Source organism: Ranitomeya imitator, chromosome 4 (genome assembly GCF_032444005.1).
Source record: "Ranitomeya imitator isolate aRanImi1 chromosome 4, aRanImi1.pri, whole genome shotgun sequence".
Lineage (NCBI taxonomy): Eukaryota > Metazoa > Chordata > Amphibia > Anura > Dendrobatidae > Ranitomeya > Ranitomeya imitator.
The window spans coordinates 9,114,780-9,131,473 of NC_091285.1; the positions used below are offsets into that span (position 1 = coordinate 9,114,780).

Consider the following 16,694-nt stretch of genomic DNA (forward strand, 5'->3'; position numbering starts at 1 on the left):
CAGGCCCCCCACCCACCGTGTAACCAGTGCCAATCTTCTGCCAATCACAGTATGCGCACTGGCTGCCTCCGCTCCTGGTAGTTTGTTTGTTACAATGTATCAGCGCAGGTAAAATGTATCCGACATTATTGTCTGGACTGGGGACAATTGTAACAAACCCTCAGTTATAAGACAGTAAGTGAGGATAGGTTTCCAGACAGAACCCCATTCACTGACAGCAATCAGAGATCTTGAGAATTGTGAGCACCCTTCATTTGCAAAAAACTGGACCGTCCCTTTAAGATGTGAACTGGAAAATATCCGCGTGCCCCCGTTTACCGCTCGTCCTCGCCGTCCGTGAATGTATCCGAGCGTTTATCCTCCTCCGGGGACTCCTCATCCTCTTGGCAGGATCGCGGCTCGGGGGGGAATGAATTGGTTTGTAAACTTAAGAGCTGCGGACAGAATCCATCAATATCCGGCGTGATCGATCCTCGCCGGCGCCCACTGACACTCTGATTCCTGCGTGTGGGCACGATGCCAAGCCGCCGTGTGATGAAGGGGCGCCAAATACTACGAGGCCCAGAAAGGAGAAGCATCCATGCTGAGGCGCGGCGGTGGGGCTGGACGCTTGCCGGGCCACCGCAGCCCCTTACAGGATGGCTGCAGAGGTGGGGGACCCCAGCAAGGACTTTGCTTTGCCCTCAGGTCTCGTCATGACCAATGGGCCAATTTCCCACCGCCATACTTGCCAAAAAAAGGAAAGTCCAGCAGAGATTTGGGGGTAAAGTCTGGGGGGCAGAGGCCATGGTGGCACATTGTATGGGGTCCCGGAGGATGAGACCAACCAGTGTCAGGGGTCCATAGTAGCTTCATGGTCGCGGGTACGTTCATCCTCAGCCATACAGATACGTTTTGGGACATTTAACCCCCTTCTTAAGTCCATCCAGGAACAGCCCCAAAATTCACTTTTCGGGTGTTCTTTTGTTGCAGCCCGTTCCTTTGGCGTTCTGGACCCGTATATAACTGTCCAAGTCCGGTTCGTGATGTACAGACCGAGCTACGAGGCTGTGGGGACCAGCAGGCCAGGGCCGGCGTTAGGGGCAGGCAGGCAAGGCACTTGCCTAGGGCCCCCTATCCACAGAGGACCCTCTGCTGGAACCTTGTGCTGTGATGCATGGCGCCCCATACATTTACTAATGAGCCCTTACACTGCTTTGTGAACTTCCGTGCACAGTATTGCGTGACTGATGGGGGGCTCAGGACTCGGACCCCACCAACCAGCAGCAGTTTGCAGCCCCTATAATATACAGGTCCTTCTCAAAAAATTAGCATATAATGTTAAATTTAATTATTTCCCATAATGTAATGATTACAATTAAACTTTCATATATTATAGATTCATTATCCACCAACTGAAATTTGTCAGGTCTTTTATTGTTTTAATACTGATGATTTTGGCATACAACTCCTGATAACCCAAAAAACCTGTCTCAATAAATTAGCATATCAAGAAAAGGTTCTCTAAACGACCTATTACCCTAATCTTCTGAATCAACTAATTAACTCTAAACACATGCAAAAGATACCTGAGGCTTTTATAAACTCCCTGCCTGGTTCATTACTCAAAACCCCCATCATGGGTAAGACTAGCGACCTGACAGATGTCAAGAAGGCCATCATTGACACCCTCAAGCAAGAGGGTAAGACCCAGAAAGAAATTTCTCAACAAATAGGCTGTTCCCAGAGTGCTGTATCAAGGCACCTCAATGGTAAGTCTGTTGGAAGGAAACAATGTGGCAGAAAACGCTGTACAACGAGAAGAGGAGACCGGACCCTGAGGAAGATTGTGGAGAAGGAGCGATTCCAGACCTTGGGGAACCTGAGGAAGCAGTGGACTGAGTCTGGTGTGGAAACATCCAGAGCCACCGTGCACAGGCGTGTGCAGGAAATGGGCTACAGGTGCCGCATTCCCCAGGTAAAGCCACTTTTGAGCTACAGAGAAGCAGCACTGGACTGTTGCTAAGTGGTCCCAAGTACTTTTTTCTGATGAAAGCAAATTTTGCATGTCATTCGGAAATCAAGGTGCCAGAGTCTGGAGGAAGACTGGGGAGAAGGAAATGCCAAAATGCCTGAAGTCCAGTGTCAAGTACCCACAGTCAGTGATGGTGTGGGGTGCCATGTCAGCTGCTGGTGTTGGTCCACTGTGTTTCATCAAGGGCAGGGTCAATGCAGCTAGCTATCAGGAGATTTTGGAGCACTTCATGCTTCCATCGGCTGAAATGCTTTATGGAGATGAAGATTTCATTTTTCAGCACGACCTGGCACCTGCTCACAGTGCCAAAACCACTGGTAAATGGTTTACTGACCATGGTATTACTGTGCTCAATTGGCCTGCCAACTCTCCTGACCTGAACCCCATAGAGAATCTGTGGGATATTGTGAAGAGAAAGTTGAGAGACGCAAGACCCAACACTCTGGATGAGCTTAAGGCCGCTATTGAAGCATCCTGGGCCTCCATAACATCTCAGCAGTGTCACAGGCTGATTGCCTCCATGCCACGCCGCATTGAAGCAGTCATTTCTGCCAAAGGATTCCCGACCAAGTATTGAGTGCAGAACTGAACATTATTATTTGATGGTTTTTTTGTTTGTTATTAAAAAACACTTTTATTTGATTGGATGGGTGAAATATGCTAATTTATTGAGACAGGTTTTTTGGGTTATCAGGAGTTGTATGCCAAAATCATCAGTATTAAAACAATAAAAGACCTGACAAATTTCAGTTGGTGGATAATGAATCTATAATATATGAAAGTTTAATTGTAATCATTACATTATGGTAAATAATGAAATTTAACACTATATGCTAATTTTTTGAGAAGGACCTGTATATACATTTTTTTGCAAAAGATTGTGAGATGGTCTGGTCTGAGGTCTCTTTACAGGGACTGGCGGCTGGTCTGGGGTCTGTATACAGGGTGTCTGGTCTGGAGTCTATCAACGGGAGGGTCTGGTCTGGGGTCTGTATACAGTGGGTCTGGGGTCTGTATACAGTGGGTCTGGTCTGGGGTCTGTATACAGTGGGTCTGGTCTGGGGTCTGTATACAGTGGGTCTGGGGTCTGTATACAGTGGGTCTGGTCTGGGGTCTGTATACAGTGGGTCTGGGGTCTGTATACAGTGGGTCTGGTCTGGGGTCTGTATACAGTGGGTCTGGTCTGGGGTCTGTATACAGTGGGTCTGGTCTGGGGTCTGTATACAGTGGGTCTGGTCTGGGGTCTGTATACAGTGGGTCTGGTCTGGGGTCTGTATACAGTGGGTCTGGTCTGGGGTCTGTATATGGAGGGTCTGTATACAGGGGGTGTCGTCTGGGGTCTGTCGCTGGGTGGGTCTGGTTTGCGTTCTGTATACACGGGGCCTTGTGTGTGGTCTGTCAAGGGGAGGGTCTGGTCTGGGGTCTGTATATGGGTGATCCTTTCTGGTCTGGGGTCTGTATACAGGGTCTTGTGTGGGGTCTGTCAAGGGAAGAGATGGTCTGGGATCTATATATGAGGGTCTGGTCTAGGGTTTGTATATGGGGGCCTGGTGTCTGTATACGGTGGGTCTGGTGTCTGTATATAGGGGTCTGTATATGGGGGTCTGGGGTCTGTATATGTTGGGTCTGTATATGGGGGTCTGGGGTCTGTTTATGGGGGTCTGGCCTGGACTCTGTATACAAGGGGTTTGTATCTTTATTTAGCGGCCTGTAAACAAGGATTCTGGTCTGGGGTCTGCATACAGGGGTCTGGTCTGGGGTCTGCATACAGGGGCCTGGTCTAGGGTCTGTACAGTTTGGGCTGTGTATTCGTGCACTGTCTGCGGAGATCGATGTTCAGCTCCTATAAATCGGATGCAGCTCATTGGAAACTAAGTGCAGTCACGCATAGCAACCAATGAGGTGCCTGCTTTCATTTTCTCAGATCGATGAGTACTCGGCTCTGATTGGCTGCTATGGGCAGCTGTTCTACTGCTGTGATCTAGTCTCGATTACTCTCCCCTGTGATCACATGACCCCGCACAGTCAGGGGCGGAGTCTTCTCTCTGTCCGGTGTCCACTCCGCAGCTATTCTGTGCCTCTGTGTCCATGGTAACCCGTTTCCTCGTTGCTGTGGGTGACGACGCTCGGTGAGCGGCTCCCTGCTCTGCTCGGCGCTCGCTTTGCCAGGTCTGGAGGGAACATGGCGGCGCCCGGGAGCGCTCCGCTGGGCCGAGGCTTGAACATTAGCCTGGCGGCTCTCCGGCGGCAGGACCCGTATATCCAGAGCATCGTGGACGTGGCCAGCCAGGTGGCGCTCTACACCTTCAGCCACAAGGCCAACGAGTGGGTGAGTGGCGAGGGCGGAATAACGGGGGATAGTCAGTGACCCGGGACTCTCCTGAAGTGCTCTGTGCTGCTGTGCACACAGCTCCTCCCACTTGTCTCCATTCTCTCCCCATTGCCCTCACAGGGTCTGTGCAGCCCCCACTGAAATACTCTGTGCTGCTGTGAGACCCTGCAAGCACTATGTAACCTCCCTCTGAGTCAGCGCATGCTCCTCCTGAAATACTCTGTGCTGCTGTGTCATGTACCCTCCATATATAACTCTCAGGCCCAGCACACTCCTCTCCTGAAATACTCTGTGCTGCTGTGTGATCATGTACCTTCCATATATAACTCTCAGGCCCAGCACACTCCTCTCCTGAAATACTCTGTGCTGCTGTGTGATCATGTACCCTCCATATATAACTCTCAGGACCAGCACACTCCTCTCCTGAAATACTCTGTGCTGCTGTGTGATCATGTACCTTCCATATATAACTCTCAGGACCAGCACACTACTCTCCTGAAATACTCTGTGCTGCTGTGTGATCATGTACCTTCCATATATAACTCTCAGGACCAGCACACTCCTCTCCTGAAATACTCTGTGCTGCTGTGTCATGTACCCTCCATATATAACTCTCAGGACCAGCACACTACTCTCCTGAAATACTCTGTGCTGCTGTGTGATCATGTACCCTCCATATATAACTCTCAGGACCAGCACACTACTCTCCTGAAATACTCTGTGCTGCTGTGTGATCATGTACCCTCCATATATAACTCTCAGGACCAGCACACTCCTCTCCTGAAATACTCTGTGCTGCTGTGTGATCATGTACCCTCCATATATAACTCTCAGGACCAGCACACTCCTCTCCTGAAATACTCTGTGCTGCTGTGTGTTCATGTACCCTCCATATATAACTCTCAGGACCAGCACACTCCTCTCCTGAAATACTCTGTGCTGCTGTGTGATCATGCACCCTCCATATATAACTCTCAGGACCAGCACACTCCTCTCCTGAAATACTCTGTGCTGCTGTGTGATCATGTACCCTCCATATATAACTCTCAGGACCAGCACACTCCTCTCCTGAAATACTCTGTGCTGCTGTGTGTTCATGTACCCTCCATATATAACTCTCAGGACCAGCACACTCCTCTCCTGAAATACTCTGTGCTGCTGTGTGATCATGCACCCTCCATATAGAACTCTCAGGACCAGCATACTCCTCTCCTGAAATACTCTGTGCTGCTGTGTGATCATGCACCCTCCATATATAACTCTCAGGACCAGCATACTCCTCTCCTGAAATACTCTGTGCTGCTGCTGTGATCATGCACCCTCCATATATAACTCTCAGGACCAGCACACTCCTGACCTGAAATACTCTGTGCTGCTGTGTGATCAAGTACCCTCCCCATATAACTCTCAGGACCAGCGCACTCCTCTCCTGAAATACTCTGTGCTGCTGTGTGATCATGCATCCTCCATATATAACTCTCGGGATCAGCACACTCCTCTCCTGAAATACTTTGTGCTGCTGTGTGATCATGCACCTTCCATATACCACTCTCAGGACCAGTGCACTCCTTTCCTGAAATACTCTGTGCTGCTGTGGGACCATGCGCCTTCCACTATGTAACTGTCTGTGACCTCCCTCAGGGTCAGCACAACCCACTCCTGAAATACTCTGTGCTGCTGTCGGTCACTTCTGTAACTCTCAGTCTGTGACCTCCCTCAGGATACAGCAGAGGATTGATCTCCGAGCGCCCCCTGCTGGTCACTCCTATAGTAGAGCAGCGGCTGCTCTCTGGTCTCCGCACTGGAGATGAGTGATCATGGGGTCTGGGGGGCTTTATGCTTCTTATCACTTATCCCACATTACAGTCATTATAGTCAGCCTCTCTTCAGCCTGAAGTGGCAGATAACAGAGAGCAGTAGTCTGTGTTTAACTATTTCTTGTCTCTGATGTCCTTTTTTTTCTTATGTTGCAGGAGAAGACGGACGTGGAGGGGGCGCTGTTCGTGTACACGAGGTGAGTGATGGGGGATGTCCGTGTCACCCAGATATTAAAGACCCATCCTGACCTGAGGCTTCTCACAGCTGAGGGTTTGTTACAGATGTATCCAGTCTGGACTATCCTCTGTGACTGATGTTTCCTGCTCTGATACACTGTAACAAACTGTCTGGACAGGAGAGATGTGTGGTGTGATCCTCGCACCCCCTCTTGGCTCTCTGTGTATGGGGTCTGCTGTTAGTGCAGGTGTTGATTAGGGTCTTCTCCCTGTGAGCCGCCCCTTCTCTGTGCCCGAGGGGGGGAGGGTGTGAGGTGATTGACAGACATGAAGAGTATTCTCCACTTACATCCAAAGCTGCATTTACCAGCCTCCTGTAATCAGCTTGTGATTTGCAGACAGTAGAAAATAGTCGGGGTCCTTGGGGGGGAAATGATAAAGGGGGAACAATGGGAGCCCCCATCACTGAGATGCCAGATATTGAGAATGGCATCTGAGAAGTCACATAGCCGGATCTGAGTCATCTCTGATCTCTGTCGCTGCTGTAGCAAATATGTTCTTACTGGATTTATACATTTTCCCCCGTCTATCTGTCCGTACCCCCACAGATCTGCGTCCCCCCAACACGGCTTCACCATCATGAACCGTCTGAGCATGGAGAACCGCACCGAGCCCATCACTAAGGACCTGGAGTTCCAGCTGCAAGATCCCTTCCTGCTGTACAGAAACGCCAGATGTGAGTATGACGAACACTGCCCCCGCTGACGGCTGCCCCCGCTGACGGCTGCCCCCGCTGACGGCTGCCCCCGCTGACGGCTGCCCCCGCTGACGGCTGCCCCCGCTGACGGCTGCCCCCGCTGACGGCTGCCCCCGCTGACGGCTGCCCCCGCTGACGGCTGCCCCCGCTGACGGCTGCCCCCGCTGACGACTGCCCCCGCTGACGACTGCCCCCGCTGACTGCCACCGCTGACGCCTGCCCCCGCTGACGACTGCCCCCGCTGACGACTGCCCCCGCTGACGCCTGCCACCGCTGACGCCTGCCACCGCTGACGCCTGCCACCGCTGACGCCTGCCACCGCTGACGCCTGCCACCGCTGACGCCTGCCACCGCTGACGCCTGCCACCGCTGACGCCTGCCACCGCTGACGCCTGCCACCGCTGACGCCTGCCACCGCTGACGCCTGCCACCGCTGACTGCCGCATCTCTGCTACATTCACAGTTCTGCACTCTCTGCGGTGGGACCAGAGTCAAAACCAGAGCTGCATTCACAATTCTGCTCTCCCTGCGTTGTGTGCTCTAAATATGTTTATATACTCCAGTCACATCCAGAGCTGCATTCACAGTTCTGCTCTGGCTGTGCTGGTGTTCTGTAGTCACATCCAGAGCGGCAATCACAGTTCTGTGAAGGTAAAGGTGTTGCTAACAGTCTGGCTGACTTCTTCCCGAATCTGCCGTTTTCTGACCCCTTCACCTCTCTGCGCCTCCTCTGCCTAGTGGTGATAACTACGCGGCGATTCCCTCCAGAGCTGTGTGCGGAGCGTTCCCTGTCTCCACACTGTAGACGCCTCTATGCTGGTGATTTCCCCAAATCCTGGCGGTGAGGTGGGAGGGAGTGCAGACGTCCGGCACCTGCTATAGTCAGGACAGGTTTCCATTCATTGACTGTGAGCAGAGGTGAATTCACACTTCATACATTCTCTGTATAGAATTTTGCTTCCAGCTCCGGGGGCCCCCGGGCGACAGACGCCCACTGACAGCAGCGGAGCCGCCCCTAGCAGCTGCCGCTGTAATTACCGAGAGCGGGGTATAAATATAGGGAGACGCCTGCCCCTCTGGGATCTGTTCTACCTCCACGTACAGCCTGGCAGAGCGGCGCCATGTCCACCGGGCATCTCATCCCATGGTATCCTGCGTCCGTCCTGCGCGCCATTGTCTTGTGAGACGGACCTGTGAACCCCGAGTGTGTCCCCACACACGAGCCGCTATATGATGACCTGCGGGATCACGAGTCCTGCGTTTCCTTGTCGCCTCCGCCGCGCTGCTATTTGCGTGTAATTGCTGCCTTCAGTGACAGTGCAGAATCGGATCGCCAGAGACAGAGGACGTGTCGAGGAGCGCAGCACAGTCACCGTGGCAGGAGTATAATTACTGCGTGTCAGGAGACGATGGGGGTAGTGATCCTGCCATAGAGTGTGGGGGGATTCACTCCCAAGTATCAGATCTAGAGTCGTCCTCCAGCTGCCATAACAGCACTGACACATACTGACCCCCAGAGCTGCGCTCCCTATTCTGATTGCACGCTCGCTGTACCTGTGCTCTGCCTATAATATTTGTCCCCGGGGTGTGACGGTCTCTTACCTCCTGGTGGGACGTGGACATATTCCATCTCCGTCTCGGTGACCACGTTCCCCTTCCAGTAGACGCTGGGCCGGCGCACCGCATCCTTGGCCATCGGCCGGTAGGAGGCCGTAGCCTGACGTATGAAGGAATGGAACATCTTGTCGCTCTGAGTTGTGCAGATGGAGCAGGATTCAGTGCAGCGCGGCCGGACACAACATACTGAGGAAATGTGAAGTCCGGAGCCCCCCGCAGACCGGTCAGCCTTAATCTCCCCGCGCCTCGCCGCCTCCCCCGCGCCTGTCCTGTGCAGAGTTACTGATTGGGAGCTGCACAGAGATCGGCTGTCACTGAGACTCTTCTCGCAGTCATGAGGGGCTCTGCGTCTCATCACTGACACCGTATCCTGATATGGGGGCACTGATAGCTGCGGGGGAGCAAGGGGCACGACTCGCAGCACCAGAGACCGTGTGCTGTTACACTCCACTCGCATCAAGAGCTGCATTCAGTGCAAGAGCGAGGCGCTATTCATTAAGGAGAGGTTTCTCCAGCATCTTATATCACGTCCAGAGCTGCGCTCACAATTCTGCTGTCGGTGGTTCTTGTGTGGCGCGTTGCAGAGAGTTGAGTGTGCGTCGGCTCTGCTACATGTGGTCATAGCTCTGCTGCTGGTCCCACGTTCGGCCTCGGTCACAGGAGCCGTCCGGTTTTTCCGTGTCGTGTTCCCGCTCGTTATATAAAATATACCCGGCACTCAACTTATGGTGAATCTCTTGGGATTTATTAACAAGAGAGAAGATAAACGTTTCGGCCTATGTGGCCTTCTTCAGTAGCGTGCTGCCTACTGGAGCGGTGAATGGTGAGGCAGTAAATATCTGCCAGTGCTGATAATTCAGGAGAAAAATAGATGCAGGCTCACAGGATCCGACTGAGATAGAGTCTGAAATGACGTGGGTGGCCTGAGAGGAGCTGTGGTACAGAAATGTCCTGGCGACGCGGTGTCCACCGCTTGTCTCCGGTGTTCCCGCTCGTTATCCGAGTGCAGATGTAGTCGGTGCCGCCCTGAGTGCGCGGAGATGGAGCACAGAGGGCTGGCATCGTGTCAGGGGTGCTGATCTGATGGAAAAACGAGGCGCGATAACGGGAGGCCGAGTCTGGGACAATGCTGGCGGCTGACCAGGAGACGGGGCAGGCTGGGACTTGTGGTGCTACACCAGCTTCTTGGCAGATGGAAGATGAGATCATGCAAAAGACCCTGCTGGAGCAGGACATGCTGAGACTTGTAGTGACATACACAACAGGAGGCCATCAGAATATGATGAGAGTTGTAGTAGCCCAATGCTCAGCGTGAATCTTTTTTGGGCTGTGATGTAATACAGTCGCTCTGCTCCACAGTCATGGCAGGTGCACTTCAATCTGACAGGCACCCTCGGCGCCCCCTTCCTCTTCCAGGTAACTGTGGGGCGCCCATCTCTTCCAGTGACTCTTGGGCGCCCCCTTCCCCCTTCGGTGACTGTCAGGCACCACGTTCCCCTCCGGCGACTGTTGGGCTCCCCTTTGCCCCGGCCTCGGCTGTTTGGTGACTGACTTTTCTTTCCTTTTCTTGCAGTTCTCATTTACGGGATCTGGTTCTACAGTAAGGAGGAATGCCAGCGAATCGCAGAACTCATGAAAAAGTAAGAAGCGTCGTCCCCCCCCCGACGTCGCTGAGCGCTCGCATCACGTGCATGCTGGCAGTGTGCCCCAGTGCAGACCTCCGGCGTGAACAGGGCCATATACCCCCGGTGTCAGCAGCGCCCCCTGCTGGACGCAGCGGGCCGTTCAGCCCTTTTTGACATTTTGCTTTGTGAAGGTTTAGTTTTCCCCTTCGGGGGGCTCGATATTCGGGTGATGAATCTTCTGTGTAATTGGCCACGAACGTTATTAATTATAGGGAAATGAGGGAGCATTAGTCTGCCGCTCGGAGGAAGGGCCAGGACGAGGGCAGCGGGGGTCTGGTTGCCCCCGATCGATCCCAGCCCGGCAGATAGTAACCCACCACTGTTCAGTTTCACCCACCAGGAGCAGCTGAAGGCGCAGCACTCGGCCAATGTCGGGGGGTCTCCGATGAACCTGCACTCGGAGGGGAAGGAGGTGGATATCCTGCAGATGCTGAACAAGGCCAAGGACGAGTACACCAAGGTGGGCGCAGCACCAAGGGGTTAAAGGAGCACTCCGGGGTGTCGGAGGGGCAAACGGCTCGTGCTCCGATTCCCCCCTACAATGATCTGGGAGGAGGCGGCTTGGTGGGACGCGTTCTCTGTGTGCTCCGCATGGGTGGGTCACCTCCGCGGCTCGCTGAGCCCCTTTAGTCGGCCGCTTCCGGTGGTCCTCGCTGCTCATTTCTCTCTGTCCCTCGTTACAGTGTAAACCGTGTTCAGAGCCCAAGATGATGACCGGCTCGTCCGCCATCCACAGCAACCCGCACCTCATCAAGCCCATCGCCGTAAAGCCCAGCGACGCGGCCCCCCAGGTGAGCGCTCCTCTAGTCACATCCAGAGCTGCTGCTCTGTGGTAGATGCAGTCTGTGTCTCATTGCTTCTCGTTTCTTCAGCCCCCGCAGCATCTGTCGCTGACCACCCTCTTCGGGAAAGTGGAAAAGAAGCCGGCGGAAAGTGTGGATCAGAAGGAGTCGGTGCGTCAGACGGTGGTGCGCTCCTTGTCCTACGAGGAGCCGGCGCGGGGCAGCGACCCCGGGGATAAGCACCCGTGTCCGGCCATCCAGAAGCTGCTGGTGCGAGGGGCCGATCTGCAGCCCGTCTCCGAGGTTTCAGAAAAGCAGCACAACGGCGCCACAATCCCCCCCGGAGACGTCTTCAGTGGCCTCTTCCTACCGCTAGAAGACCCCGCTCCCTTGTCTGGCCGGGACCACGCGTGCGGGGGGGACTACCTTCTGCAGAAACTGCATGGTCCACATACCTTCATGCCCCCTCTGGATCGAGGACCCCCGGCCCTAGGACAGTGCACGTCAGAGAAAGTCCCGGGGGCTGCTCCCCCAAACCAAAGGACTCCTGCGACCGCGGCCCCCGCACCTCTCGCCTCACTGCCGCCTCCGTCCACAGGGGCCGTTTCGCCCCAGGAATTTCTCCAAAAATTGAGTCTAGCGCATCAGGAGCAACAACTGACCCCCAAGCCGACCCTGGCTGCCAGATTCCCGGTCATTACCCAGAGTGCACCGAAACCGCCGCCATGGGCCGAGAGCGTGGCCACGCGGGAGAAGGGCAACCCTCTGCTCCAGGTAGTGACCACCGGGGGGCGCTGTCCACATCAGTGACGCTTCTGACCCCTTACTATTTGTGTGCCCCCTGCAGGTGATCTCCCCGCAGAGGATCCCCGCCACCGTGTCCCCGGCGTCGCTTCTCCTCTCTCCGGCCGTCTTCACACAGTCTGACGCCAAGAACCCCCCTCCGCCTGCCAACGAAGCTGCTGCATCCAGCCTCCTGCTCCCGCGACCATTGCAGGCCCCCCCCAGCGTTCAGTGCAGCGTCCTCACCAAGAGCCAGCTCCAGGGGGCTCTGCTGCACCTCATCCAGGTAAGACCCTGTGTTTAGGGGGGTCCCTGTGACCTGATCCATAGCTGGACCCCGACATGTAGGTATATAACTTAGCCCCCACAATTCCTGGGCGGGTGGTCCCGAGCGGAGAACCAGTCATAATGTGGTACACCGCCACCTGCAGGATCACAGCTGTATTACACAGCTGTTGGGAACAGACAAGTCGGGGTCCGGTCCTGAGTATCGGGGGCTCATCCTTTCGTCTCTGCTCCATATTTATTCTCTCCCGTCTTCCCTTCACAGAACGACGAGACGTTTTTGAGCATGATCTATGAGGCGTACCTCTCGGTCCTGACCAGAGGGGGCGCCGGCAGGAAGTTCTGACACATTGCTATGGAGGACCGCCGCAGACAGACACGGACCGCGCGCTCATCATCTTCCCAGCTCGTATTTCTTTCCAGTCCCTGCAGGTTCATGGGGTTCGCACGCAGCTAATGGCCAATAATTTACACATTCTGATATTTTAACTGTTAAATATTTCTGTGCTGAGATTTTAGATGTAGATATTATTATGTTTATTTTTTTTATGCGAATCTTCTATTTTTCTCAGAGATGCTAAATTTTATGTAAATGGGTTTATTTTACGGAGCAGCAGAAAAATGCAAAAAAAAAGCAGTTTTTTTTCTAGTGGCCACCAGATGGCGCCAGGAGAATAGGATTGTTCCACAAGAGAAGCCACAGAGAGAGCGAGAGATCTACCCGGAGAGTAATGGCTGAAAACAGAGAGTAAAGGCTGATAACAGAGAGTAAAGGTACCGTCACACTGAACTATATCGTTAACTAAATCGTTCTGTGTGACAGCGACCAACGATCAGGATCCTGCTGGGAGATCGTTGGTCGCTGGGGAAAGTCCAGAACTTTATTTCGTCACTGGATCTCCCGCTGACATCGCTGAATCGACGTGTGTGACGCCGAATCAGCGATGTCGTCACTGGTAACCAGGGTAAACATCGGGTAACTAAGCGCAGGGCCGCGCTTAGTAACCCGATGTTTACCCTGGTTACCGTTGTAAATGTAAAAAAACAAACACTACATACTTACATTCCCGGTGTCTGGTCACGTCCCTCGCCTTCAGCTTCCCGCACTGACTGGTGAGCGCCGGCCGGCCGTAAAGCACAGCACAGAGGTGACGTCACCGCTGTACTTTACGGCTCAGTCAGTGCGGGGAAGCTGAAGGCGAGGGACGTGACCAGATACCGGGAATGTAAGTATGTAGTGTTTGTTTTTTTACATTTACAACGGTGACCAGGGTAAACATCGGGTTACTAAGCGCGGCCCTGCGCTTAGTAACCCGATGTCTACCCTGGTTACCGGGAGCCTCGGGATCGTTGGTCACTGGAGAGCTGTCTGTGTGACAGCGACCACACAGCGACGCTGCAGCGATCGACATCGTTGTCAGTATCGCTGCAGCGTCGCTTAGTGTGACGGTACCTTAAGAATAATAGATTGCAGTCTCCTGTCCTACAGTCCCCTCCAGTAATGGCTGATAACAGGGAGTAATTGTTGTCTCCTGTCTTACAGTCCCCCCCGCACACAGTTCTGCTACACGCACATTTACAGACGCACACAGCTCTGCTACACGCACAATTACAGACGCACACAGCTCTGCTACATGCACATTTACAGACGCTCACAGCTCTGCTACATGCACATTTACGGACGCTCACAGCTCTGCTACATGCACATTTACGGACGCACACAGCTCTGCTACATGCACATTTACGGACGCACACAGCTCTGCTACATGCACATTTACGGACGCACACAGCTCTGCTACATGCACATTTACGGACGCACACAGCTCTGCTACATGCACATTTACAGACGCTCACAGCTCTGCTACACGCACAATTACAGACGCACACAGTTCTGCTACACGCACATTTACAGACGCACACAGCTCTGCTACACGCACATTTACAGACGCACACAGCTCTGCTACACGCACATTTACAGACGCACACAGTTCTGCTACACGCACATTTACAGACGCACACAGCTCTGCTACACGCACATTTACAGACGCACACAGCTCTGCTACACGCACATTTACAGACGCTCACAGCTCTGCTACATGCACATTTACGGACGCTCACAGCTCTGCTACGTGCACATTTACGGACGCACACAGCTCTGCTACATGCACATTTACGGACGCACACAGCTCTGCTACATGCACATTTACGGACGCACACAGCTCTGCTACCTGCACATTTACGGACGCACACAGCTCTGTTACATGCACATTTACGGACGCACACAGCTCTGATACATGCACATTTACGGACGCACACAGCTCTGTTACATGCACATTTACGGACGCACACAGCTCTGATACATGCACATTTACGGACGCACACATTACCACATCTTGTAGTTCCTGATGGGACATGAACGGCGTCTGCAGGAGCTGAAGGACCTTCTACTCTTATCAACTCAAGGATCTTTGAGGTTGTGTGATTAGTCACATGACCTGAAAGGTCCTTGAGTTAATCTGGTGGAAGGTCCTGTAGCCGGCGTTCAGATGATATCTCTGGGGATTCGGTAAATAATATTTCTGGGGCTGGTGGAGGGGGGTCCGGTAGATATTTATGGGGCCTGTGGGGGGTCCGGTAGATATTTATGGGGCCTGTGGGGGGATCCGGTAGATGATATTTCTGGGGCCGGTGTGTGGGGGGTGAGGATTATATTTTGCGGAGAGCTCTTTTTATTAAACCTTCCTGCTTTATGGCCGTGGAGCCGGAGTTCTTTTTGCCGCTGCGTCCATTTGCTGCCATATCAGCGCTTGTGTGGCTGTTTTTCCGGTCAATGGAGGGTCCTACCCGCACCTAGATATTCTTGGCAGTCAGTCGCCCCCTCCCACCATGTCTGGTGTCGATCGTGGAGCCGGCAGCGATGGATGAAGTAGCTTGCTTCTCCTCCTGTCTCCGACACCACCGAGCGGCATTTATTCAGTGACGTCCCGGAGGGTGGCGGTGGCTGCTGTATCTGGATGTGCGGGGTCCTGGTGTGTGAGGTCCTGGTGTGTGAGGTTCTGGTGTGTGAGGTGCAGATCTGCACCCACCTAAGGACTTGGGCGTCCCATCCCGCCCCCAGGGACTGCGGCCCCTCGTCTCCTTTCTGGAATGACCACCGGTGTCCTGGAATCAGCACTTACATCAGGTAGTTCACCCTGAGCTGCTGATGGGAGGAGTAGTCCTGAGGGACGGGGGTTAGTAATGAAGATTAATCAGTGCGGTGCAGATGTAATTTCTCCCGTCGGTGAGACACTGGAGAGACTGATGTGTATAATTGTGTGTATGGGTATATATACTTTATAAGTCTTCATACCCCGTGAACTTTTCCAGATTTTTTCTCACAAACTTAAATATATTTTTTGGGGATACGGGGTGTACTAATTATTGTACAAATATAATTCTGAGTATTGTGAGTTGCATTTGTCTTCAGCCCCCCGGAGTCAGTACCTTGTAGGACCTCCTTTCTCTGCTGCAGTCTTTTAGGGTCTGTCTCTCCAGCCTTGCACACCTAGAGGGGACATTTTGCCCCCTCGCTCTCTCGCTCAGTGACGTCTGTGATCGGTAATTTTCACGTCTTGTCGCAGATTCTCTGGGATTTGGGTCTGGACTGTGACTGCGCCGTTCACACACAGAATATGCTCTGATCTAATTGTAGCTCTGGCAGGATGTTTTGTCCTCCTGGAAGGTGAACCTATGCCCCAGTCTCAAGCCTTTTGAAGAGGATTTCTCTGTATTTAGCTCCATTCATCTTCCCATCAATTCTGAGCAGCTTCCCTGCCCCTGCTGAAGAAAAGCCTCCCCACAGCATGATCCTGACACCACCATGTTTGACGGTGGGGAAGGTGTTTTCAGGGTGATGTGCAGTGTTGATTTTCCACCACACACAGCATTTAACCCCAAAAGTTCTACTTTGGTCTCATCTGACCAGACCCCTTGCTCTACATGGGACTTCTTATGGCTTTCAAACATTGATTTTTTTTTTCTTGCCAGTTTTCCATAACGACCAGATTTGTGGAATATATGACTAATAGTTGTCCTGTGGACAGGTTCTCCTACCTGAGCTGTGGATCTCTGCAGCTCCTCCATTGACTACAGGCCTCTTGGCTGCTTCTCTGATTAGTGTTCTCCTTGCTTGGGATGTCAGGTTAGGTGGACAGCCATGTATTGGTAGGTTTGCAGTTCTGCCATGCTCTTTCCATTTTTGGATGATGGATTGATCAGTGCTCTGTGAAATGTTCAGAACTTGGGCTATTTTTTTTATTACCTAACCCTGCTGTCCTCTTTACCGTTTTATCCCTGACCTGTCTGGTGGGCTCCTTTATTTTCATGATGCTGTTTGGTCCCTCATGGGAGTGGAGAGAGGTGAATATTCATTTCTCTTAAGTAGTGGGGACACGGCGGCTGCG

At 53.1% G+C, this 16,694-nt stretch overlaps 1 protein-coding gene across 1 annotated transcript; it reads left to right on the forward strand.

Moving 5' to 3' along the window:
* Positions 1–4,050: 4,050 nt before the first annotated feature.
* Positions 4,051–14,294, forward strand: DCP1B (decapping mRNA 1B). The gene is made up of 9 exons (XM_069762927.1): positions 4,051–4,343; positions 6,320–6,360; positions 6,949–7,076; positions 10,288–10,354; positions 10,727–10,859; positions 11,083–11,190; positions 11,272–11,955; positions 12,029–12,250; positions 12,515–14,294. The coding sequence occupies exons 1-9, from the start codon at positions 4,197–4,199 to the stop codon at positions 12,593–12,595; spliced, it is 1,611 nt and encodes a 536-aa protein (XP_069619028.1). The 5' UTR covers positions 4,051–4,196; the 3' UTR covers positions 12,596–14,294.
* Positions 14,295–16,694: the final 2,400 nt, after the last annotated feature.